The sequence below is a fragment of the Pelophylax lessonae genome (assembly GCF_965119305.1).
Source record: "Pelophylax lessonae genome assembly, chromosome: 2".
Lineage (NCBI taxonomy): Eukaryota > Metazoa > Chordata > Amphibia > Anura > Ranidae > Pelophylax > Pelophylax lessonae.
The window spans coordinates 641,758,127-641,786,069 of NC_138769.1; the positions used below are offsets into that span (position 1 = coordinate 641,758,127).

At 43.0% G+C, this 27,943-nt stretch overlaps 1 protein-coding gene across 3 annotated transcripts in view; it reads right to left on the reverse strand.

Annotated features, from left to right (window-relative positions):
- The window catches only part of STARD13 (StAR related lipid transfer domain containing 13), a 497,221-nt gene that overhangs the window by 177,662 nt on the left and 291,616 nt on the right, over nt 1-27,943 (reverse strand). Inside the window, exon 1 of one of the 3 annotated variants that reach the window (XM_082246016.1) lies at nt 20,228-20,861. The exons of the other annotated variants lie outside the window; for them this stretch is intronic. Within the exon in view, the coding sequence (XP_082102142.1) occupies nt 20,228-20,393 (166 nt within the window). The 5' untranslated portion in view covers nt 20,394-20,861. Of the gene's footprint in view, nt 1-20,227; nt 20,862-27,943 lie in introns of those variants that run through there. 3 annotated transcript variants of the gene reach the window in all.

A 27,943-nucleotide genomic window follows, 5' to 3' on the forward strand; every position in this document is an offset into this window, starting at 1 on the left:
CTAATGCAACGCACATTAACGTGTCATATGTAGCACTGCCCCTAGGGAGCTGCTGAGATTGGATTCCCCTGGGTTACCCATAGCAACAGTCCGTTAAAACGTATCACTTTAACTCTTGGCTCAGACAATGAACAGTTGAGGGGATTTGTTTTTTTGTGTTTTATTTGGAACTGGGATAGGAGAATGGATGAGTGGGATACTCCAACCATGAACTAGCACAATTCTGAGGACAATTAGCTGCAGTGTATGCGGCAAGGCCGCTGCTTCACTTTGCCACAGTAGTGAAGATAGATGAAAAGGCTCCTGTTCAAATTACTCTTTAGGGTCTCGACTTGGCACCCCTTTCTCTCTAGCTGTGTGTGCTAGCCCCTGTCCACTGACTCTCACCGGAGCAATCCGCTTCCTGGGCAGACCCCTGGCAAGCTCCCTGGTACTCACGGACACTGTTCTTCCTCAGGTTGCTCTGCCACTTGCTCCACAGTCAGTATCCTCTGGACCTCCTGGCTCAGCACCACATGTCTGGTCCACTAGGCTGACTGCCTGTGACCACTTTCCACACTGACAGGAGAAGAGACAGCCGTCACCCTCCTCCTGGGACCTGGCTTCCCGCCCAAAGACGCCCTGTCACATGTGCCATTGGCTTTTATGACCTATCCCAGGATGCACCACTCTTGTGCCAACCCACTGGGACAGCCACAAAAGCCTGTGCGTCATTGGCTGGGTTTCCACCACTGCCCAACAGGCTTTCCTATTGGATACAGTGGGGACACTCCCTCCGACCAAGTGAATATCACATGGACACATGTAACAGGCCTAACTAGTGATCAGACTCTCCTAATAAGCAGGCAGAGCAAAAACCATGCTTTTACCTAGCACCTTCCTAGGGGGGTGCTACACATATAACACTCATGCCTTTACCCAGTGCCCCAGAGCGTAGAGGTGTGAACGGGCAATCCAAAAATCATTCACAAGGAATCTTACAGGTTCCTATGGCTGACATGTCTTTCCTCCTTTCCTCCATCAAGTATATGGGCCATGGCTTGGTAACTACCTTTATGTTTCTAGTACATCATGCCAACATGGTGAAACAGCAGAAAAAATAACCAAGCAAACAAAAGAGTGATGACAAGATTTCTGTTTGGAACAGAATTTCAGTTAACACCAGCATTGTCAAAACATTACAGAAGGTCAAAGCAGTCACATTCAGAGAAATTCTGTTATTGAGCAATGAGATACAAAAGTATTAACACTTGGAGCGTTCAGCTGAAACATAAAACCGGGTCCAAATTTACCGTATACATCCAGCAGTTTATAAACATAGGTTATGTAACATATGGCACTTTTCCACTGCAAGTACCGGCTCGGCTCCACTCGGCACTGCTTGGCCCAGCTCAGCTGAGTTTGCTTTTCCACTGTGTGGTATGCATCTTTCAGCACTGTATAGGCTCTACTCGGCTCGGTTTGCTTTTCTACTAAAGTAGTAAGTGGGTGGGATTACAACGATTCTCTGACCAATCAGTGGCTAGTAGTGACAAACAATCAATGCTGCATGCAAAGGATTGTGGGATATGGTATCGGTACGGCCTGCTTGGAACCCCAACCGAGGTGGTACTGTTTAAGCGAGCCGTACCATGTAGTGGAAAAGCGCCGCTGTACCAAACCATACCGAACTGTTCTAACCCGTACCATGCAGTACCATGCAGCGCCAAACCAAGCCAAACCGATCCGTACCATGCAGTGAAAAAGCGCCAATAGAAACACAGGAAAGTGACGGCAGAAAAAAGTATAAATTTATGTTTGTCCCAGGCATGTTCGAATCCATTTACTGTTGACTGGCTCACTACCTCTACTGGACATCTTACTAATTAAAGGCCTGTACACACGTGCAGATTGTCGGCCAAAAAGCTTCGGCCGACGACCGATCGGCCGATTGTAGGCTTGTTAGTATGATGCTTCCGACAGCCGACAGCGCATTTTCGGCCGAACAGAATCTGTCGTGCAAGCATTAAAATTTTTGTATGCCGACACCAGAACGGCCGATTGTTCGCCAGTCAGTACAGAATTCGGCCGACAGACAGCAGATTTGCAAGACTGGGCATGCTCAGAAAAGAAAAAACACACGGAAAGTTAACCATCACATGACATCACTTCTGCAGTCGGCTGTAGTCGGCGGACAAAATTCTTGTGCTGTCTTTTGCACTTTTCAACAGACACGACAGCCCAGGGACAAAAGACGGCCGATCGTTCGGCCGACGATCAGTACATGTGTACGGGGCTTAAGCTCTTTAGATGCTGGGCTACACCTCTGTCTACAGCAGTGAATGCTATGCAGGAGTCTTCAAACTTTGGCCCTCCAGTTGTTCAGGAACTACAATTCCCATCATGCCAAGTCATAGAAACATAGAAACATAGAATGTGTCGGCAGATAAGAACCATTTGGCCCATCTAGTCTGCCCAATATATCTGAATCCTATGAATAGTCCCTGGCCCTATCTTATATGAAGGATAGCCTTATGCCTATCCCATGCATGCTTAAACTCCTTCACTGTATTTGCAGCTACCACTTCTGCAGGAAGGTTATTCCATGCATCCACTACTCTCTCAGTAAAGTAATACTTCCTCATATTACTTTTAAACCCTTGCCCCTCTAATTTAAAACTGTGTCCTCTTGTGGTAGTTTTTCTTCTTTTAAATATGCTCTCCTCCTTTACCGAGTTGATTCCCTTTATGTATTTAAAAGTTTCTATCATATCCCCTCTGTCTCTTCTTTCTTCCAAGCTATACATGTTAAGGTCCTTTAACCTTTCCTGGTAAGTTTTTTCCTGCAATCCATGTACTAGTTTAGTAGCTCTTCTCTGAACTCTCTCTAGAGTATCTATATCCTTCAGGAGATATGGCCTCCAGTACTGCGCACAATACTCCAAGTGAGGTCTCACCAGTGTTCTGTACAGCGGCATAAGCACTTCTCTCTTTCTACTGCTTATACCTCTCCCTATACATCCAAGCATTCTGCTGGCATTTCGTGCTGCTCTATTACATTGTCTTCCCACCTTTAAGTCTTCTGAAATAATTACTCCTAAATCCCTTTCCTCAGATACTGAGGTCAGGACTGTGTCAAATATTCTATATTCTGCCCTTGGGTTTTTACGCCCCAGGTGCATTATCTTGCACTTATCCACATTAAATTTCAGTTGCCAGAGTTCTGACCATTCTTCTAGTTTTCCTAAATCCTTTTCCATTTGGCGTTTCCCTCCAGGAACATCAACCCTGTTACATATCTTTGTGTCATCAGCAAAAAGACAAACCTTACCATCGAGGCCTTTTGCAATATCACTTATGAAGATATTAAACAAAATTGGTCCCAGTACAGATCCCTGAGGTACCCCACTGGTAACATGACCTTGTTCTGAATGTTCTCCATTGACTACAACCCTCTGTTGTCTGTCACTCAGCCACTGCCTAATCCACTCAACAATATGGGAGTCCATGCTCGATGACTGCAGTTTATTGATAAGTCTTCTATGTGGGACAGTGTCAAAAGCCTTACTAAAATCTAGATATGCAATGTCTACTGCACCTCCACCGTCTATTATTTTAGTCACCCAGTCAAAAAAATCTATAAGATTTGTTTGACATGATCTCCCTGAAGTAAACCCATGTTGTTTTTCATCTTGCAATCCATGGGATTTAAGATGTTCCACAATCCTATCCTTTAATAGGGTTTCCATTAATTTGCCTACTATTGATGTCAGACTCACTGGTCTATAGTTGCTCGATTCCTCCCTACTACCTTTCTTGTGAATGGGCACGACATTTGCCAATTTCCAATCTTCCGGACGACTCCTGTTACTAATGATTGGTTAAATAAATCTGTTAATGGTTTTGCCAGCTCACCACTAAGCTCTTTTAATAATTTTGGGTGTATCTCATCAGGACCCTGTGACTTATTTGTCTTCACTTTAGACAGCAATCTTAGAACGTCTTCCTCTGTAAAGACATATGCATCAAACGATTCATTAGTCATCCTTTCAAGTGGAGGTCCTTCTCCTTTTTCTTCTGTAAAAACTGATCAGAAGTATTCATTAAGGCAGTCGGCTAGCCCTTTATTCTCTTCTACATACCTTCCGTCCTTTGTTTTTAATTTAGTTATTCCTTGTTTTAATTTCCTTTTTTCATTTATATATCTGAAGAATGTCTTATCCCCCTTTTTCATAGACTGAGCTAGTTTTTCTTCTGCCTGCGCTTTAGAAGTTCTTATAACTTGCTTGGCCTCTTTCTGCCTAATCTTGTAGATTTCCTTATCTTCATTGCTCTGGGTTTTTTTATAATTACAAAATGCTAGCTTTTTATTTTTAATGATTTGGGCCACTTCTGCTGAGTACCACAGTGGTCTCTTCCTTTTTTTGCTTTTACTGACAAGTCTAATGCAATTTTCTGTTGCCTTCAATAATGCACCTTTTAAGTAGTCCCATTTCTCCTGGACTCCATGTAATCCGTACCAGTCTGATAAGGACTCATTTATGACTAATTTCATTTTTGAAAAGTCTGTTATTCTAAAATCTAAAACTTTTGTTTTTGTGTGGTGTGACTCTTTCACAGTTCTTATATTAAACCACACTGACTGGTGATCACTGGATCCCAAGGTTTCGCCTACAATGACAATGACAATGTCTGTGAATGTCAGAGTTTTACAATGTCTCATGGGACGTTTAGTTCCGCAACAGCTGGAGGGCCATAGATTAAGGGTCCCTTCTATAGACCCAGCAAAAGGTGCCCAGGGAGCACATAAAATTCTAAAGAGTATGTAAACCCAGCATTTCATATTCCTGACATGTGCCTGCTGTACCATGTACTTGTATGCAAAAGTATACTGCCCCCTTTTATTGCCTCCTTTGTGTGAAATCCCTGGGGTTCCTGCCAGTCCCTCCGCTTTCCTATTAAAAATAACTGGCCACACTTAGCATTGGAACACAGTGTGGTCAGTTCTCTAGCTAAGAACTCAGCTTCCTCTTCTTCAATGATTAGACTTTTCCTGAAAGCCATTCACTGGGAAGCACAGTGTTCTGCTGTTTCTCCTCCCCCAGCTCTTATGCAGCTGAGAAAAGAGGGAATGTGATCACTTATAAAAAAGGGAAAAAGGGTATTTATAATGTTTTTTACACAGGGTTTTGCCTTTCATTTCTATTTCAAAGTAACTGTAAAGTCTCATTTTTTTCTATTAAAATGGCAAACATGTTATACTTACCTCCTCTGTGCAGTTGGTTTTGCACAGAGCAGCCCGGATCCTCTTCTTCTCGAGTCCCTCGCCATCGCTCCTGGCCCCTCCCTCCTGTTGAGTGCAAGCAGCTTGATCTGGGGGCACTCAAGTTGAGCAGCAGCTCCGTGTATCCATGCCCACTCTCTCTTCTGATTGGTTAACTTAATTTGATTGACAGAACGGGAGCCAATGGGGCCTCTGCTGTGTTTCAGGCAGTCAGGTGAGAGAGTTTCGGACAGCTGAGGCACTCGTGGACAGCACTGGATGGAGATGGACCTCAGGTAAGTATTAGGGGGGCTGAGGGAGGCTGCAGCACACAGAAGGTTTTTTATCTTAATGCATAGAATGCATTAAGATAAAAAAACCTTCTGACTTTACAACCCCTTTAAATGGATTGTTTTACAAGGTGATCGTTTACTGACCTGATCTGAATGCTCACTATGCGGTGGGTAATAAAAGCAGTAAAATACTATAAAACAAAATGACTATATATAGTTTAGACATTCTTCTTGTGCTGCCGGCACAGGTGTGTGCTAATCACAGATATTATTATACTGCTTTCTTTGTCCTCTGTAGGTACAGCACCACCCAGTACAGCACCACCCAATTTGACAGGTAACATAATATCAACTTCCAGTAAGGCCAGTGATAGTCAGACAGATATCCCCCCGGAAACAAGAGTCAGGAGAATATATGCCTGACTTTGAATCATCAGATCACCAGGAACAGGTGTGACCCTCACCCAACAATGACAACAGTGCACAATATGTAAATCTGACCCTTTTTGTTGCCACAGAGGAGAAGAACGGGCATGCTCACTGTGCAATTGTGCAAACCCACTGAAGATGCTCATCAATATCACCTAGGTCAGTGATGGAGAACCTTGGCACCCCAGATGTTTTGGAACTATGTTTCCCATGGTGCTCATGCACTCTGCAGTGTAGTTGAGCATCATGGGAAATGTAGTTCCAAAACTTCTGGGGTGCCAAGGTTCGCCATCACTGACCTAGGTTCATAAAAATAACCACCGATTCCAAGATTTGCTTGAAAAGGACATCCCGTTTATGGCAACACAAGATTAAAAGAAAGATCGATGAAGAGGAACATCATAGTCCCCTGTTCTCCTCTACAGTTCCTCTGTTTAATTTACTCAGATATGTCCAGATGGAAGCAAACATGACAATAATTACAATGTAAAAAGGTGAACAGCTGACATCAGCATTTGTATGGAAAATGCTAATACTGTCCTTTGTTAAAATGTCCACTTTGAATGATGTATGAAGAAAACAGGACATCACCCTTGACTCCCTTTCAAAGTGCTCTTGGGTCTAGTGGTGGGGGTGGGGGTGGGTACTGCAAATACTGACAGTAATTCTTGACCACATGAGTGACCACCCCCTGAAGGAAGAAGAGCTCCACATTCCACAAATGCTTCATGTATTACAGTTCCAGCTTCTAGAGACACATCTTTGCTGCAACAACAAGGCCACTTGGCCAGTACACCGGTCACTGACCACCAGTCCAATGACATGAAAACCCAAACTTATTTTACAAAGTGCTACAACATGAAAGAGAATTGTGCAACGCATCCTTGGTGGAGGAAGACAGCTCAGCAATGTATCTGGTGTTTAATGGAAAAATCATTGAAGCTATGGTCTTTAATCCTCATCATCATAAATGCATCTATAAAAGAGGAAACATCTCCGTAAGCACCAGCCTGGGATCCAAGGGCTAGAAATCCATTATCCGATGAGAAAGGCATTTTTTATATTAAAATATCACAGCGTGCAAGGGCCTTATAGATGTGTGATGTGCTGCAATATACGGCAACCAGATCTTTATTTATTGTAGTCAGATTAGTGAAGAGATGATTTCTGAATGGCTGCCATTATCACTGCTCTGTTCACTGTCTGGAAGTAAAATCTCCATTAATAGGATAGATGGCTTCCTTATTAATTCTACCTATAATATCAGCAAATACATATCCCCCTTCCTATAAATACACAACTGAGTTATACACAGTGCATACCTCTTAACTTTTTGAGATGGGAACGAGGGACACCTATTTATTTTTTTTTTGGGGAAGGGGGGGTGGATGGGTTTGGGGGTAGGGAAGGAAGGAAGGAAAGGAAATAAGGAAAGGGCAAATTAAAAGAAAAATAGTTGAAGGGTAAGAGTCCATTCACACTGATCCGACTTGGACCGCGACTTGTCAGCCTGACAAGTCGCGGTCCGTCACGCTCCCATTGTGCGGTACTGGAACGGTTCTAATAGGAGTGACACAAGTCGCTCCAACTTAGAAAAAAGTTCCTGTACTACTTCGGAGCGACCTGGAGCGACTTGCATAGACATTCATTTTATGAAGTCCGTGCAAGTCGCGCCGAAGTCGCGCTGCACGCGACTTTACAGGTCGCCTCAAAGTCAGATCCGCTGTAGTGTGGACAGGGTGTATGCTGGGTACACCAAAATGTTATGGTTTTGTGCAAATTGATGTTTTTATTTTGTAATGTCTTATTTTTATTTGTATTGTATGTGAAGAAATTTAATAAAAATATGTTAAAATAAAATAAAATAAAATAGAAAATGATTAGTTAATCCCACTAGTTTTTTTTTTTTTTTTTACCACTACCACTACTATTCCTTTATAGGGGCTTTTGAAATGAGCAAATACAGCAATTTAGAAATTGGATGAAAGGTTTAGCACTGTATGAAATATAAATATTGCATTTTATACACAACTATATAGATCAGACCAAAATGAGGGACAAATGAGGAGGAAAGAGGGACAGAGGGACTTTGTTCCAAATCAGGGACAGTCTCTAGAAATCAGGGACAGTCTCTAGAAATCAGGGACAGTTGGGAGCTATGACAGTGGTAAATATGTGGCAATCTGTATTAGAGATCGACCGATTATCGGCAAGGCCGATATATCGAGGGCCGATATTGACTTTTGCCGATATATCTGTATCGGCCCCGGAACAGGCTGATATTGCCAATATTCCAAATATTGCTCATGTAAGGGTAAAATGATGTCCCATAGCATAATTCCATTTACAAATGTTATTGAATATGCCACTCACATATGTACAAATCAAAGATATAAGAAATGAAGTAATGTCATGACATCACTTCCAGGTACTGGCGCCAGTTTAAAAAAAATGACAGCATTCAAAACAGCCAAACTTGGCGTTTTGAATGCTTTTAAGTGCAGGGGAGGGGTTTGGGGTCTTTTAGACCCCCCCCCCAGATCCCTCCACAAGAGTACCTGTCAAGTTAAAAAAAAACAAAAAAACACTGATATGCAATGGCCAAAATATCGGTATCGGCAACGGAAAACTGATATCGGTCGATCACTAAACTGTATATGATAACTACAGTTGTTGTATTTCAATATTTTTAAATATGCAGTGCTAACCTTTCACTATAGCTCCCAACCGTCCCTGATTTCAAGGGACTGTCCCTCATTCAGAACAAAGCCCCTCTGTTCCTTTTTCTACCTCATTTGTCCCTCATTTTGGTCTGATCTATGTAGTTGTATATAGAATAAAATTTATCAGAAAGTGTTTCCCAGTGCTAAACCTTTCATCCAGTTTCAAAATGTTCAAATTCCAATAGTCAATATAATAGATTGGTAGTGGTATAAAAAAAAAAAAAAACACTTGTGGGTTTAACCATTCAGATTTTTTGTACAATTTTCCATTAAAGCGGAGTTCCGGGCACAAAAACTATATTTTTTTTTTGTGCCCGTCCGCTAGTTCAGCCTAACCTGAAAAGGAATTGGATAGTTAGATTTTTTTTTTTTAAAAAAACTCACCTTGTAATTGACGATCGTAAATACTCACCTCAGGGTACTTCCTCCCTCGGAGCCGCGGCTCACCCCGTCACTTCCTGCGCTGCGATGATTCCTGGGAGCTAAACGTCATCGCTCCCAGGAATCAATGCGACGGCACCGGCCCCGCTCGTCACTTCCGGGCGACGCCGCATTCCCCTGCTAAACAGCTTCTGGGCATGCCTATAATAAGAGGTAAGCCTATAATAAGGCCTATAATAAGGCTTACCTGTAGGTAAAATGAATATCTCCTAAAACTGCACGGTTTAGGAGATATTCGCCCTGTATGCACCCACTGACAGCAGCGGCACATGCTTTCTGCAGGTCCGACGGACCTTCAGAGCTCCATGCCGGAAAGAAAACTCCCACGCGCATGCGCGGGAGTGACGTCATCGCGGCTCCGGCCACTCACAGCGCCGGAGCCGCCGAACCCGGAAGAGACGCCGAGGGAACATGACAGCTCCCTCAGTGTTGTCCAGGCGACTATGCCGGGGCTTCGTTCTAAGGTAAGTATTTCATAATGTGCTAGTATGCGATGCATACTAGCACATTATGCCATTGTCTTGCAGGTTTTTTTTTTTATGCAGTGAGGATACAACCGCTTTAAAAGAGGCATAAAACTGAAAAGCTTTATTATATTGCAGCTTACCAGTTCTTCCATTGGATGACTGTATTCGTTTCCACTCTTATGCTCCATGCACACTAGCGTTTTTTAAAGCTCCTAGAAGCTGTTATTAGCATTTTTTCTGACCCAGAAGCTAAATTGCATTATCCTATGTGTCCATGCACACTACTTTAAGATATTAGGCCACTTGCACACTGTCTGTCACTGTCCTGTCTTTGAGAACGCTCTGTGGGAGGGGCGAAACGCGTCAACATCTTTTCCGGTTTCACAGTCTCTCAGTTCCGTCACTTCTGGTTTACTGGACGCACGTTGGAGAGACTGTGAAACCGGAAAAGATGTTGACGCGTTTCGCCCCTCCCACAGAGCGTTCTCAAAGACAGGACAGTGACAGACAATCTGCAGTTTGTCACTTCTGGTTTACTGGACGCACGTTGGAACGCACATGGAGTACAGATCCCGGTGCTGGCTTTTTGAATCACTAGTAAACATCATCTGCCCTTGCTGATGTCCAACTCATTGAGCAATGATGACTACAAGATTGTAAGTGTATTGCTTATTGTATATTTATAATTAAAGAAACGTGTTACACCATTTTTGGATCCCTCTCTTTCCTTCTATGAGCCATAGCTCTGTTAAGGACGCCTAGGAACTGCACCTGGTATGACTTACCAGTAACAGCCTGCTAGACCCACATGCTATAAGGCTAAGGGGTCCACGTTATATGGTAAGTGTGCTTGCTGCTGGGGAGTGGAGTATTGTACATTGCATGGAATATTCAACAATTTCAGCACTTTGACAGGGAAGCACTTTGAATTTGAGGATTACCAAGGAATTTTCACTGGCTACATGCTTGTCACTTTATTAACTTATTTTTGAGCAAGCTAGCACTTTCCTTCTTCATTCAATTGAGGACCTTCCACTGATTATTTGCTTGTTTCATTACATCTGGACTATATATTGCACATTGGATGCTTAAGATTTTCATTTATGTAATCAATGTAAGGTGGATTTACCATATTTATTCACGCACTTTAGCACTTTAGTTTTTGGCACAGTTGGTAAATTTGTAAACATTGTAAATAAGGCATGATTTTTTCATTTGGGTTTGCGCTGTGGTGAACAGTGGCAGGCATTTATTAGATTCGATTAAACACAGATTTTTAGCACAGGTTTTTCTTCTCTCTTTTCACTTGCACACTGTAGCTTGAAAAAGCTCAGTACAGCTTTTTTTTTTTTTTTTAATGAGCTAAAAAAAACGCCCATTAATTGTAATGTGCTTATGCGCACAGGCGCGTAAATAAGCGCAGTGCATTTTTCAGTAAAAACCCCCCAGAAAAATCAGCTTTTTTGGTCAGTAATTTACGCCTCACGCCCACAAATAGGCACGAATGTGCACAAATGTGCGCAATACCAATTTACATTTTGTGCAGAACAAGAACACAAGAATACGTTTTTGCACATTTACGTGAAAATGCGCGTGTGTGTGTGAAATTGCACGAACGCATGTACGCGAAAATGCGCATACATACGCGCAAATACATACAAAGAAAACATCTGAAAAAGTAAATGCTCAAACAGGAGTATCTTGTGCAAGAGCCCTTAGCATTTTCTGAGCTTCAGCTTCTAGGAGCAGAAAAAAAAACATTTTTGTAGAGTTTCTTGGAGCGTTTTCCCTGCAGAAAAAAAACACTGAACGCTCCTAAAAGCTCCTAATAGCATTTTTTCAAACTTTTTTTTTTTTTAAAGGAACTGCAAAAAAACGCTGATGCTCCTAAATACTACTAAAACAACGCTATTACCAGCTTTTTTTATCCAGCATTTTTTTCCAGTGTTTTTTTTTTAGCTTAAAAAACACTCTGACTGTCCTATGAGGCTGCATGACCACTAACCCTCTGTCTGGAGAGAGCTGATTGGCCCTCTGCTAATCACATTCTCCCTCCCCAAAAAACAAACAAAGAAAAAAAAAAACTCTCTAGCAATACACACCAAACTGAGCATGTGCAGAGTGCCCTCAAGGCTCCGTTCTATCAGCAGATGGATTGGGGACTGTGGAAGAAGGGGAGAGAATACAGTCTTTTTACAAAATGCGGAGGATTAACCCTTTAGGTTACACCGCGAGTATAACAAGCATGCTTTACTGCACAGACTGTTGTTGGTTTAATAACACTTTAAAATGATTAGCTATTATTTATGAAAAATATTTAAAAGTAAAGTTGCAGGAATTGGGGGCTCTCTATGAGATAAGAAAAGCAGTGATTTCCAGATTTACCAAAAAACGCCTTTTAATACCGCACTTATAAGAAAAAAGTCCCTCTATGAGGTCAGAATGGAATCTGTTTTGTAGGCTTTTCTTTTAATATGTCAAATTAAAGGTTTTACTTTGACAATTCATTTTGCTTTCTCTTCCTGTGAGAAGGCAATTTTGGCTAGCATGGTTCACCAATATTTTTTGCCCTCTACAAAAAAAAAATATTGACCTTACAGGGCCATACGCCAAATTTCCACTTTAATACATTTAGGATCATACATGGTACATTCCAAAGGTAAATCTGTACATTCCAATGGTAAATAAGACATTTATCTAAGCCCCGCTGACTTCCTATGCAGTACTTCACTGAGGAGAGTACAGGGACCGCTCATTCCATTCTAAAGCCACTAACACAAACTATGCGTGGATTTTTCACTAATGCAAATGAATTGACAAACGTCTCAGGTTTAGGACATGGGGAAGTTCTACATAAGTTTTTGTGAATTATATTACATGCCTTTTATATAAGGATTGTATATACAGATAACCAGCGGTTAAGGTTTATTATCATACAAGATTGTGCTGAAAGTGACTTTGTTATCATAGGGTCACATTTACCAAAGGTCTCCCCGGAAGAAGACATGTTTATATACTTACCTTTCCAATGGCCGTGTATTGAAAAGCCTTCACTTCCCAGCAACCCAGCCACTGAAAGTATACAATACTTAGGGGTGCGTAGGATACCTGTTTTCCCTTTGGCCAATGTCCTTCCTCCGGCCGGCTCATACGTTATTACAGAACATAGGAGAGGAACACAGCGGCCGGTTGGGGGGGTGCAAGTTTTTGTGTCATCAGACGGTTAAAAACACACAGAGGCTGGAGAGTGGAGGACCATCAGGAAACCCCAAAAACTACATAAAGGTGATACATGGTGGCCATTCACAGAGTTGTATAAAGTACTCGAAACCCATACTTGAGTAAAAGTACAAGTGCTCGATCAAAAAGTGACTTGAGTAGAAGTGGAAGTGCTCGATCAAAAAGTGACTTGAGTAGAAGTACTAAAGTATTCAACATTTTTTGTACTTAAGTATTGCAAGTCGTTTTTTAAAAAATTTTGCTACTCAAGTACTGAAAGTAAAAGTACCAGTAGTTTTGAAAAAACAATTGCTACTCAAGTACTGAAAGTAAAAGTACAAGTACTGTGTTATGTAGTTATTAAAGAAAGAAGTCAAAAGTTTGAACATCATATTGTTTTTTATTATTTCAAATGCAGCTTTTATTTATACATACAGTAGCTTTTATTTTCGTATGCGCTGATAATACACATGTTTTGAGCTTCATGAAACCTGCCATCTACTGTTCTGGCAGTGGTAATTTTTATAATAATAACGAGTAACTATGCAGCACAAAAAAAAAATATCGGAGTAGAAGTATTGAAATCATCGAAAAAATGTAGTGAAGTAAAAGTGGAAGTAGGAGAAAAAAATTCTACTCTAGGAAAGTACAGATACCGCCTTTCGGTACAAGTACAGTAGTGAAGTAGTTCTACTTAGTTACTATACATCTCTGGCCTTTCATAATCTCTTAATCACCTAAAGATCTTAAATATAAAAGATCCTTTCATAAACATGCACATTTGTATATGCCTTTGCCAGAGGGAGAGCATTCATTGGACACTCGCTCCTAAACGCTACTAAAACAATGCTATTACCAGCTTTTTTTATCCGGTATTTTCTTCCAGTGTTTTTTTAGCTTAAAAAAATGCTTTGACTGTCCTATAAAGCTGCATGACCACTGACCTACTGTCTGGAAAGTGCTGATTGGCCCTGTGCTGATCACATGCAACCCCACCCCCCCCCAAAAAAAAAACTCTCTAGCAATAGACACCAAACTGAGCATGTGCAGACTGCCCACAAGGCTCTGTTCTATCAGCAGATGGATGGGGACTGTGGAAGAAGGTGAAGATCAGAGAAGACAGGATCAAACAGCCTTTTTACACAATGCAGAGGATTAACCTTTTAGGTTCCACAGCAAGTATAACAAGCATGTTTTTCTGCACAGACTGATTTTACTGTTGTGGGCTTAGTAACACTTTAAAATGATTAGCTAGCATTCATTGGACACTCGCACTGGCTTACTCCAGAGGACAACAATAGCATTCAGACTGGAAAATCCAACCAGTCTGTCAATGACTGCTTATATAATTCATCTTACGTAGACACCTTAAAGTGGTTGTAAAGGTAGAAGGTTTTTTACCTGAATTAGGGTAAAAATCATTCTGTGTTCAGCTGTAACCCCCCCCCCCCCTTAGCCACCCCAAATACTTACCTGAGCCTGATCTTGATCCAGTGCTGTGCCCGAGAGTAGCGGCTCTCTCTGCTCTCTCTGCTCTCCCTGCTCTCTCTGCTCACTCTGCTCTCTCTGCTCTCTCTGCTCTCTCTGCTCTCTCTGCTCTCTCTGCTCTCTCTGCTCTCTCTGCTCACTCTGCTCTCTCTGCTCACTCTGCTCTCTCTGCTCACTCTGCTCACTCTGCTCACTCTCTGCTCACTCTGCTCACTCTCTGCTCTCTCTGCTCACTCTCTGCTCTCTCTGCTCTCTCTGCTGTCTGCTCTCTCTGCTCTCTCTGCTCACTCTGCTCTCTCTGCTGTCTGCTCTCTCTGCTCACTCTGCTCACTCTGCTCACTCTGCTCTCTCTGCTCTCTCTGCTCACTCTGCTCACTCTGCTCACTCTGCTCTCTCTGCTCACTCTGCTCTCTCTGCTCACTCTGCTCTCTCTGCTCTCTCTGCTCACTCTGCTCACTCTGCTCTCTCTGCTCTCTCTGCTCTCTCTGCTGTCTGCTCTCTCTGCTCTCTCTGCTGTCTGCTCTCTCTGCTCTCTCTGCTCACTCTGCTCTCTCTGCTGTCTGCTCTCTCTGCTCACTCTGCTCTCTCTGCTCACTCTGCTCTCTCTGCTGTCTGCTCTCTCTGCTCTCTCTGCTCACTCTGCTCTCTCTGCTCACTCTGCTCACTCTGCTCTCTCTGCTCACTCTGCTCTCTCTGCTCTCTCTGCTCTCTCTGCTCTCTCTGCTCACTCTGCTCACTCTGCTCTCTCTGCTCACTCTGCTCACTCTTCTCACTCTTCTCACTCTTCTCACTCTGCTCTCTCTGCTCACTCTGCTCACTCTGCTCACTCTGCTCTCTCTGCTCACTCTGCTCTCTCTGCTCTCTCTGCTCTCTCTGCTCTCTCTGCTCACTCTGCTCACTCTGCTCTCTCTGCTCACTCTGCTCACTCTTCTCACTCTTCTCACTCTTCTCACTCTGCTCTCTCTGCTCACTCTGCTCACTCTGCTCACTCTGCTCACTCTGCTCACTCTGCTCTCTCTGCTGTCTGCTCTCTCTGCTCTCTCTGCTCACTCTGCTCTCTCTGCTCACTCTGCTCACTCTGCTCACTCTGCTCACTCTGCTCACTCTGCTCTCTCTGCTCTCTCTGCTCACTCTGCTCACTCTGCTCACTAGACATGGAGGTAGCAGCAGGACCCAATAATCAAATCTCCCTGTAATGATCCTCCTTCCTATCCTCCTTGGAGTTTTGGGTGTCCCTGACTGCTTTTGCATTCTTCCAGTTTCTCTTGTTGCATTCCATATAATATAAAATACAACATAAATTTACAAAATCCACCAGTGAGAGCGGGACACCCTCAGAATGGGCACTGTCTGTAGACCCAGGAATTCAAAAACATATTTTATGAACAGAGTTCCCCAGAGATACAAGAAACGTTCATATGGTTATGGTTACCTCTCCATCATCCACCAAAACCCTGAAATTACAGTATTGAGGGTTCTGACTGTCTACAGTTTTGTGACATACACAATAAGATTTTAATAAGCTTTAGAGCCGGTTCACACTGCTTGGTCGCCTGACAAGTAGCGCTCCATGCTGTGCAATGGAACCATTCTAATAGGAGCAACTCAAGTCGCTCCGACTTAGAAAAAGGTTCCTGCACTACTTTTGGGCGAAGTCGGAGCGACTTGCATTGACTTCTATTATGAGAAGTTGTTTGCAAGCCGCGATGAAGTCGTGCTGCACGGGCAACTTCAAAGTCGCCCAAAGTCGCTCTCTCTGCTCACTCTGCTCACTCTTGAGTCGTGGTAGTGTGAACCGACTCTTACATGTTTTTAGTTTATAGGAAAAAAACATGACTTTCCTTTTCTCCTAGAACACAGTGACCTAAAATAAATAGTCCTGTTCATTTTCTTTTAGACTGATCTTACATGCCAGGAGCACATGCTTTACCTATTATTATCTGCATAATACACACACACCTCCTTTAGGCATGCTGTTTACAAAGGTTCAACCCCTTGAACTAGAATTGGCAACACTAGGAGGAACAAAACAACAAGGATACAAAACATGAAAAATTAATGACACTCTTTCACTTTCATCCAACATCAACTGCTAACAAAACTGTAAGGGCAAATCTGTCCAAAATTGATTCTTTAGTTCTAGACAGCTGCTGATTCATCCATCTGTTTCTTGGATCTCCTGTGGCAGAGGGACCTCTGCTCACCCAAACCTGGATACCTAGGGAGCCCATAGATGAGTCAGTTTTTATTTCATTCAACCAACGGGTTGAATGAAAAAAAACTGACCCGATACTCCCATCTAATCATTTGAGGTGGATGAGGGAATTACCCCCCCCACCCCACCCCCCGCTGTATTGTTGTACTCGGACAGTGGGGGAGACTTTGCCGCCATCAAAATACACTGATCATCGTTGCAGGCTGAAGCCTACGGCGCTGATCAAGCAAGGAAAGTCCAACAGAACGGTTGTGCAGAAGTAGATCAACCATATATAACCACAGTGCCCATACATGGATTGAAATTCGGCTGGTTTAGTAGCAGAACCGGCTGAATACATCCATGAATGGCCAGCTTTACTTCTCCTGCTGCTGCAAAATAAGTTTCTATCCAGGACTTTATATCCTAAAGATAAACCACTGCACTGTAAGAGTTATATGCTTATTAAAAGAGATGTGTGTTTTTACATTTTTTTTTGTTCATACTTACCTAGGTGGATGTAGCATCGGTCCAATGCTGCATCTGTCCCCCGGTGGCGCTAACACTGAGAACCGAGCAATCGAACACCGCCATTCGCTCAGTTCTCACAGCTCTCTGCTCTGCACCTCTCCTCGCTCACTGGAGTGCTGGGCTGTGAAAGGGACAGTAGCAGCCAGCTCAGGCTCTCTGCGGCTCGCTGAGAGGCTAAGGCAGGTGCTGGTCCAGGCATGTGGGCAGATCCCGACTTCACTGTCTTGATGACGTCCAAGCCTGAACCGACACTATGACGTCAGCAGAGAGCAGACTTCAGACCGCTGTCTGCTGAAAACGGGTTACAGGAGAGCAGAATGAACTGCACTCCTGTGATCCATAGGAGAAGTACAGCCAGACAAGCTTCGGCTGTACTTCTCCTTTAAGTATAGAGATAGAGGAATAAGCTCTAATACTTACCTTATTTTTCACTCTGGCAGCCATCCACCATGCTGTGCAACCGGTAACCCAAAAACCTCTTCCCCAAGACGCTCCGGCCAAGCGTCACACTCAGACATGACTATGTATAACGTAGGACCAACTTAAACCTTCCCACAACCAAGAGCATTGGAGATAACAGAAGAGCTCTAGAGCCTGCTAGGGTGAGGAATAAGGTAAGTTCTACAGCTTATTCCAAATCCTCTAGACCAGGGGAGTCCAAACTATGGCCCTCCAGCTGTTCAGGAACTACAATTCCCATGAGGCATTGTAAATCTCTGACATTCACAGACACAACTAGGCATGATGGGAATTTGTAGTTCCTGAACAGCTGTAGGGCCAAAGTTTGGACACCCCCTGCTCTAGACCTAATGACCAGGTAATTCTTGTAGATTGTATTTTTTTTACAAAAATCCCAGGGTTCAGCTTTAACATACAAAGAAAAACACCAATCAGGATTGTGAGACCCTAAGATTTATCAGCAACAAGTGGCTTTGATGCTCGGAACCAAGAGGGCATAATAACCTCATGAAAATAAACATTTCAATCCGTCTGACTATCTCCTACTTTGTTCACTTTCAGATGATCCCTGAAAACACATCTATCGGCCCCCACCTAACAACTGTACATTCATTTTCTCCATTAGCACATCCCCCACAATTATTACCTTGTGTATCTCTTGACCCTCCCTCTTAGATTGTAAGCTCTAATGAGCAGGGCCCTCTGATTCCTCCTGTATTAAAGTGTATTGTAGTTGTACTGTCTACCCTAAAGTTGCAAAGCGTTGCGTAAAATGCCGGCGCTATATAAATCCTTTATAATAATAATAATTTCAGGAAATAATGGAATTCTCCAACTCTAAAGTGGTTCGAAAAGGCTGAAGGTTTTGACCTAAGGTAAAAAAAAATTCCGCTCCCCCTCCCTTATATTTACCTGAACCCGATCTTAATTAAGTGATGTGCACAAGAGCAGAGTTCTCTCTATGCTCTCTCCCTCCTCATTGGCTCAGGCACAGCAGCAGAGCTAGCGGGAGCCATTGGCAATCACAGACAGGGAAGAGGCAGCTGAGCTGTGCTCTGTGTCTCTTATGGACACACAGAGCCGGCTCAGGAGCAAGCACACACAAGTGCCCCCATTGAAAACCACTTGCTGTGTTTGCACTTGTCAGGGGGAGGAGCCAGGAGCACCGGCGGGGACCCTAGAAGAGGAGGATCCAAGCTGTTCTGTGCAAAACAATTGCACAGAGGAGGTAAGTATGACATGTTTGTTATTTAAACCACTTACTGTGGGGGCACTTGTCAGGGGGAGGAGCCAGGAGCACAGGTGGGGACCCTAGAAGAGGAGGATCCAGGCTGTTCTGTGCAAAACCACTGCACAGAGGAGGTAAGTATGACATGTTTGTTATATAAACCACTTGCTGTGGGGGCACTCAGCAGGGGGAAGAGCCAGGAGGGCAGCAGGGGACCCAAGAAGAGGAGGATCGGGGCTGTTCTGTGCAAAACCACTGCACAGAGGGGGTAAATATGACATGTTTGTTATATAAACCACTTGCTGTGGGGGCACTCAGCAGAGGGAGGAGCAAGGAGGGCCACGGGGGGCCCGAGAAGAGGAGGATCAAGCTGTTCTGTGCAAAGAGCAGGTAAGTATGACATGTTTGTTATTTAAAAAAAAAAAAAAACCTGAACATTAAGTCTCCGTTCACTTTAGGTCGCTCCGACTTAGGGGGTGACCTGTGAAGTCGCGTGCATGGACTTCACATAATGGAAGTCAATGCAAGTTAGTACAGGACCCTTTTTCTAAGTCGGAGCAACTTGTGTCGCTCCTATTAGAACCGGTCCTGTACTACACAATGACCGCGACCGTGCACGACTTGCCTGGCTGACCAAGTCGCCTGACAAGTCGTATTAGTGTGAACCGGCACTTACAATCACTTAAAAAAAAAAATGAAATTGTAATCCTCATAAGAACCTCCAATGTGTGCCTTAAAAAGAAGTATGGTAGCTGTAGACAATTAATTACACCAAGTACAAGGATTTAACAATTATATGCCTTGTCTATCATTATAATGGGAAGTTTATCAGATTGCCTTTTGTTTTCTTACATTAATTGTGCGCAATAATTCCTTTTGCTATACATGAAGCTTTGCATAGTTAATAGAAGTTTGCAAAAGTTTATGGAACACATTTTTTTTATTTATACGTAGCTATAGATTTATTTTTATTTTTTTAATATATATTTCTTTTGAAAACAGCAATGGCGCGTATTTGTATATATTTTAGCACTATCATTTATTTATTAAGGTTGCAATCATTTTCAGCAATTTTAGAAAGGAATTTAAAGACCATGACATTTCAAAAATGTACAAATAAGAATACATGGATCAGCAAAATATGTCATTTATTTATCATATCTTTGTATCTGTTTAGGTATTCTTACAGCAGCATGTCCCTAATTTATAGATTTATGGAGCGCAGGCTTAATTTTTATTTTTTTTTATGTTCATAAAACTGGCCTAAAAACTGAACATTTGCTAAAATCCTATAAAACATACCGCTAAAATATATTATTGGAAAAAAAATGCTATGACAGCTGAACTGATACAACATAATATATTACAGTTTCTGAGATTCGGAAATTAGAACGATAAAACGTAAAATGTACCCTTGAACAAACATTCAAAGTAACGACATGAAAGTGCTGAGAAGCATATGAGGAAATATTTGTTACTAAAGAAAAGAGGAGATCCCCTTGAAGTAACTCACCTCTCTGAATCTTGGCCAGGAGTTGTTGCCTGGCTAGGATCCTGCTCATCCTATAGGGAGATCTCCTCTTCTTGTCAAAGCATGCATAGTACTTCTGGCTTTCAGGTGACATGGAATTTAATCGCTTACAACCTTGCGCCGGGCTGAGGGGCTCCTGAACCCACATCCTGGCTCTGGGAATAAAATCCTACTGTATATCCTTTCCTTTTATTTTATTTTTCTCTCCCCTCTGTTGCTGTACTCTTCCTCCCAGGTCCCAGTTATAATGAAAAGGAGTTAATAATACTAGAGAGCTGGAAAGGGAAAGTCGTCAAGTACAAGAGGAGTGCCAGTACAATTCAGGATTCCAAGAGGGTCACATGACTCCCCGGGGCCAATCACAAGCAGCGAGTGATGTAAAAAGTACACAGTGCTGAAGCAAAGTCCTGTCAGGCATGTTTAATCTTCACAAATGCACATATTCTAATGACATACCTCCGGGCTGACTAGGCGGCCAGCATTTTAAAAGACAAGTGTAAAGCACATAGTCACAGCCACCCAGGAATCCTCTGTGAATAGAAACCCCCTCCCGGGCAGGTGGCTGTGACAACTTTGTGTCTCTTCCTTTACTGATCTGTAAACATGATCTGTCCTAACATTACACGCAGACTGGGAAAACGTCACTTTTGGATCAACTGCGCTAAATATTTTGGATTGGAATATAAACGAGTGACCTCCGATCCTCTTGGATATTGTATACAAAGGAAATGTTTCACGTTACTTTGGTTTATTCCAAGCATAAGGTACAAAGTCAGAAAGATCCGTACTGGCGGGGACAATAATGGAGAGTAACGCCTCGTACACGCGATCAGATAATCGGACGACTTATCGTTTATTCCAAGTGTAAGGTACAAAGTCAGAAAGATCCGTACTGGCGGGGACAATAAAGGAGAGTAATGCCTCGTACACGCGATCAGATAATTGGACGACTTATCGTTTATTCCAAGTGTAAGGTACAAAGTCAGAAAGATCCGTACTGGCGGGGACAATAATGGAGAGTAATGCCTCGTACACGCGATCAGATAATCGGACGACTTATCATTTATTCCAAGTTTAGGGTACAAAGTCAGAAAGATCCGTACTGGCGAGGACAATAAAGGAGAGTAATGCCTCGTACACACGATCAGATAATCGGACGACTTATCGTTTATTCCAAGTGTAAGGCACAAAGTCAGAAAGATCCGTACTGGCAGGGACAATAAAGGAGAGTAATGCCTCGTACACACGATCAGATAATTGGACGAGTTATCGTTTATTCCAAGTGTAAGGTACAAAGTCAGAAAGATCCGTACTGGCGAGGACAATAAAGGAGAGTAATGCCTCGTACACGCGATCAGATAATCGGACGACTTATCATTTATTCCAAGTTTAGGGTACAAAGTCAGAAAGATCAGTACTGGCGGGGACAATAAAGGAGAGTAATGCCTCGTACACGCGATCAGATAATCGGACGACTTATCATTTATTCCAAGTTTAGGGTACAAAGTCAGAAGGATCCGTACTGGCGAGGACAATAAAGGAGAGTAATGCCTCGTACACGCGATCAGATAATCGGACAACTTATCGTTTATTCCAAGTGTAAGGTACAAAGTCAGAAAGATCCGTACTGGCGGGGACAATAATGGAGAGTAATGCCTCGTACACGCGATCAGATAATCGGACGACTTATCGTTTATTCCAAGTTTAGGGTAGAAAATCAGAAAGATCCGTACTGACGGGGACAATAATGGAGAGTAATGCCTCGTACACGCGATCAGATAATCGGACGACTTATCGTTTATTCCAAGTTTAGGATAGAAAATCAGAAAGATCCGTACTGACGGGGACAATAAAGGAGAGTAATGCCTCGTACACGCGATCAGATAATCGGACCACTTATCGTTTATTCCAAGTGTAAGGTACAAAGTCAGAAAGATCCGTACTGGCAGGGACAATAAAGGAGAGTAATGGCTCGTACACGCGATCAGATAATTGGACGACTTATCATTTATTCCAAGTTTAGGGTACAAAGTCAGAAAGATCCGTACTGGCGAGGACAATAAAGGAGAGTAATGCCTCGTACACACGATCAGATAATCGGACGACTTATCGTTTATTCCAAGTGTAAGGCACAAAGTCAGAAAGATCCGTACTGGCAGGGACAATAAAGGAGAGTAATGCCTCGTACACACGATCAGATAATTGGACGAGTTATCGTTTATTCCAAGTGTAAGGTACAAAGTCAGAAAGATCCGTACTGGCAGGGACAATAATGGAGAGTAATGCCTTGTACACACGATCAGATAATCGGACGACTTATCATTTATTCCAAGTTTAGGGTACAAAGTCAGAAAGATCCGTACTGGCGGGACAATAAAGGAGAGTAATGCCTCGTACACGCGATCAGATAATCGGACCACTTATCGTTTATTCCAAGTGTAAGGCACAAAGTCAGAAAGATCCGTACTGGCGGGACAATAAAGGAGAGTAATGCCTCGTACACGCGATCAGATAATCGGACCACTTATCGTTTATTCCAAGTGTAAGGCACAAAGTCAGAAAGATCCGTACTGGCAGGGACAATAAAGGAGAGTAATGCCTCGTACACACGATCAGATAATCAAACGACTTATCGTTTATTCCAAGTGTAAGGTACAAAGTCAGAAAGATCCGTACTGGCGACCGACAGAGGGGACAATAAAAGAGAGTAATGCCTCGTACATGCGATCAGATAATCGGACGACTTATCATTTATTCCAAGTTTAGGGTAGAAAGTCAGAAAGATCCGTACTGGCGGGGACAATAATGGAGAGTAATGCCTCGTACACGCGATCAGATAATCGGACGACTTATCGTTTATTCCAAGTGTAAGGTAGAAAGTCAGAAATATCCGTACTGGCGACCGACAGAGGGGACAATAAAGGAGAGTAATGCCTCGTACACGCGATCAGATAATCGGACGACTTATCGTTCGCATTTTGTTGGTTCCTTTGGTTTCCCTGATATTTGGACGACGCGCGAACGCGACGTGATTTTGCCGCGACTTTGCCGCGATTTTGAGCAATGGCTCAGGGCTATATACCTCAAAACGCATTAAAATCGTGCCAAAGTAGTGCAGGAACTACTTTGAAGTCGGTGCGACTTCAAAACGCACTGATATGAATGGGACTCATTGAAAATAATGGAAAATGACTTGTCATGCGATTTTGCGGTCCAAAATCGCGGGACAAGTCGCACTAATGTGAAAGGGGCCTTATCGTTTATTCTAAGTGTAAGGTAGAAAGTCAGAAAGATCTGTACTGGCGACCGACAGTGGGAACAATAAAGGAGAGTAATGCCTCGTACACACGATCAGATAATCGGACGACTTATCGTTCGCATTTTGTTGCATGATATTAATATCGAATTTAACAATGACTTATGATTTTTTTAGTACGATTCCGGAGAAGCTTCTTGGTTGCGTAGCTACATATCGTAAAGTGCAAAACAAAAACAATGGCAGCCAGGCTTTTTTCGGCTTATTTTTCGTGTTTCTGATCATGCGCGGTCTTTGTCTATCGATTTTTAGCGGACGCATACTGTACTGATTAAACGATTGTCGTTCGCTAGGCTATTGTACGACAAAAGTTTTTGTGTTTGTCCCTTCGGATTTTGTTGGACGAAATGTCGCGATCGGCTGTCAAAAGCTGTGTGCTAACAATCAGATTATCGTGCGATCAATTCCAAAGCGATTTTTTTCGTACGATTATCTGATCGTGTGTACAAGGCATTAGTTCATGCCGTGACTGTGCACTGCCTATACCTAGTTCAGGGCAAAGTCACACAATGACTTTAGAAGTCATTGTGCAACTTCACTTTAGAACTTTAGACAACTCTTTAGAAAGTTGAACCCCTTTTAGTCAAGCAGCACACCTGATGTTTGAAAAAAAATCATCCTTTCCCAGGATATGAATGCATTTAAGCATACGCCAGGGGTCTCCAAACTGCGGCCCTGGGGCCAGATGCGGCCCTTAGCTTTCCTTTCAAGCTAATATTACAACACATGCGCAATGTTAAAGGGTTGTAAAGTCAGAAGGTTTTTTTTTTTTATCTTATTCCCTTTTATGCATTAAGTGTGCAGCAGCCCCCCTAACACTTACCCGAGCCCCCTCTCTATCCAGCGATTTGCAGGAGTGCCTTAGCTGTCCGGGACTCTCTCTCCTGATTGGCTGAGACACAGCAGCAGCGCTATTGGCTCCCGCTGCTGTCAATCATACTCAGTTAGCCAATCAGGAGAGCGAGGGGGAGGGGCCGAGCGGAGGGCCTATGTCTGAATGGATACACAGAGCTGTGACTCGGCTCAGGTGCCCCCAGAGTAAGCTGCTTCCTGTAAGGGCACTCAACAGGGACAGTCAGGGCTAGTGCATTCCACAATGGATAGCCTCTGAACTGTCCCGGGTTGCACTTACCTGCAAGAAGAAATACTTACCTTTAAAATGTATTCTCCAGCGCTGCCATCTCAGGTGTGGGCAGCTTGAAGCCAGCGCGATCCTCTTCTGTGTCCTCTTCCGTCCCACGATGCACTGCACCGACCCCGCCGTCACTTCCGGTGCTTCAGCGTCACCCCTGCACAGCTTCTGGGCATGCCCACAAGCTGTTTAGCAAGGTATGACGCGCCTGCACCAGAACTGACGTCGGGGCTGGTGCAGGCGCATTGATTCCTGGGAGCGATGACGTTCAGCTCCCAGGTATCATTGCAAGCCATAAAGTGACGGCGAGCCGCGGCCGCCGAGGAGAGGAAGAGGAAGTAAGGGAAGTATATTATCTTCTAAACGAGGTAAGTAAAAAAAAAAAAAAAATTGCTATTATCCATTTGTTTTTCAGGTGACCCCGGGCATGAAGATGGACCAAAGTCACATTTTAGGGTGGAACTCCACTTTAATGCTGTTTCTTTTTACACAGACCAGTTGGAGCTCAACATGTGCATAAAGCAGAGGGGGAGATCATTACGCAGAAACATCTTTATTAATTCACATCATAAAAAACTAGTCACATTGTTAAGTGCCTTCCTGGGCAGGGATTATCTGCCTGTAGTCCTTTTTGGCATAAACCAAATATGGCTCCAATGATAACCTGGATTTTGGACTGTCTATGCAATTGGAATGTAGTAAAAAATGCATAAAACTGCATCTTGTGTGAAAGGGTCCTAAGCAATTAAGTGACTGTGACAAAAAAAAGATATATATTTGCATGGACTTGCATATTTTAATGATAAAAAAGAAGGTTTAATACAACTTTAAAGTTTTCTTTTTATTATTATCATCCTCTATTAGAGCACATACAGTGCCTTGGAAAAGTATTCACCCCATTGGCATTTTTCATGTTTTGTTGCCTCACAACCTGGAATTAGCATAGATTGTTTGAGGATTTGCACCATTTAATTTACAGAACCTGTCCACAACTTTGAAGAAAAAGTCAATGTGCATAACTATTCACCCCCCTAAAGTCAATACTTTGTAGAGCCACCTTTTGCAGCAATCACAGCTCCAAGTCGCTCTGGATAAGTCTCTATGAGCATGCCACATCTTACCACTGGGATTTTTGCCCATTCCTCCTTGCAAAACTGCTCTAGCTCCTTCAAGTTGGATGGTTTGCGCTTGTCAACAGCAATCTTTAAGTCTGACCACAGATTTTCTATTGGATTGAGGTCTGGGCTTTGACTAGGCAATTCCAACACATTTACATATTTCCCCTTAAACCACTCAAGTGTTGATTTTACAGTGTGTTTGGGGTCATTGTCCTGCTGGAAGGTGAACCTCCGCCCTAACCTCAAATCGCGCAGAGTGGTAAAGGTTTTGGTCATAAATATCCCTGTATTTAGCACCATCCATCTTTCCCTCAACTCTGACTAGTTTCTCAGTCATGGCTGCTGAAAAACATCCCCACAGCATGATGCCACCACCACCATGTTTCACTGTGGTGTTCTTTGGGTGTTGTGATGTGTTGGGATTGCACCAGGCATAGCATTTCCTTTGATGGCCAGAAAAGTTCAATTTTAGTCTCATCAGACCAGAGCACCTTCCTCCATACATTTTGAGAGTCTCCCACATGCCTTTTGGCAAACTCAAAACGTGCCATTTTGTTTTTTGCAGAAAGTAATGGCTTTCTTCTGGCCACTCTGCCATAAAGCCCAACTATATGGAGCGTACGGCTTATTGCCCTCCTATGTACTGATACTTCAGTCTCTGCTGTGGAACTCTGCAGCTCCTCCAGGGTTACCTTAGGTATCTATGCTGCCTCTCTGATTAATGCCCTCCTTGCCCTGTCCATGAGTTTTGGTGGGCGGTCGTCTCTTGGCAGGTTTGCTGTTGTGCCATGTTCTTTCCATTTGGTTATGATAGATTTGATGGTGCTCTTGGGGATCATCAAAGATTTGGATTTTTTTTTATAACCTAACCCTGATTTGTACTTCTCATCAACATTGTCCCTTACTTGTTTGGAGAGTTCCTTGGTCTTCATGGCAATGTTTGGTTATTGGTGCCTCTTACTTAGGTGTTGCAGCCTCTGGGGCCTTTCAAAAAAGGTGTGTATATGTAATAACAGATCATGTGACACTTAGATTGCACACAGGGTGGACACCATTTCACTAATCATGTGACTTCTGAAGGTAATTGTTTGCACCAGAGCTTTTCAAGGGCTTCATAACAAAGGGGGTGAATACATACGCACCTGCCAATATTCTGTTTTCTATTTCTAAAAAATAGTTTTATGTATATATTTTTCTCATTTCACTTCACCAACTTAGACTATTGTGCTCTGATCCATCAAATAAAATTCAGGTTAACAAAACATTGAACTTAAGGCTGTAATGTAACAAAATAGGTAAAAAGTCAAGTGGGGTGAATACTTTTTCAAGGCACTATAGGTCTGATTCAATAAATTATAAATGACCTTATCGCTTTAGGATTCTAGCTTCCTTTTTAGCTCTGAATATAAATCTGTGAATAGATCTAGGTACTTCTGTATGGATAAGATTTATGACAGGTCAATGGAAATAAAACAATTCATAGCAGAGAACATACAGTATGTAAGGCACGCAAGCAAAACAAGTTGTACATACACATGTACATGCAAAGAAGACCACAGAAATGCAACAAGTGCTTTTTGCAGTTTGGTAGCCCCATCTTGGTGCACACAGCCAACACACTACTTATAATAGAAGGAGTACTTTTTTAGTCTACAAGAGAGTTTACAGCCCTATCTACATTATTTTCCTTAGATACTCACACATGACCATACAATAAAGATCACAATTCATATTCTAAATGTGAAATAACCTTTAAAAGAGAAGCAGATTTATACTAACCTAGGCGCCTCTAAAATTGAGAACCGAGCAATCAAACACTGCTGATCACTCACAGCTCCCTGCGCAGAGAGCTGCTGACTATGAATCATCGCTCTCTGCTCTGCCCCCCCCCCTCCTCCCCCAGCTCACTGGAGCACTGGGCTGTGGAGGGGCAGGAGAGGCTCTCAGTGGCTTGGTGATAGACTGAACCGGTGCAAGTCCAGGCATGTGGGTGGATCCCAATCCCAGTGTTGCGATCTTGCCCGAGCCTGGCCTGGCTCTCTGATGTCAGCTGACAGCGGACTTCCGCCCTCTGTCTGCTGAAATCAGGTCACAGGAGTGCAGAACGAACTGTAGTCCTGTGATCCACAGGA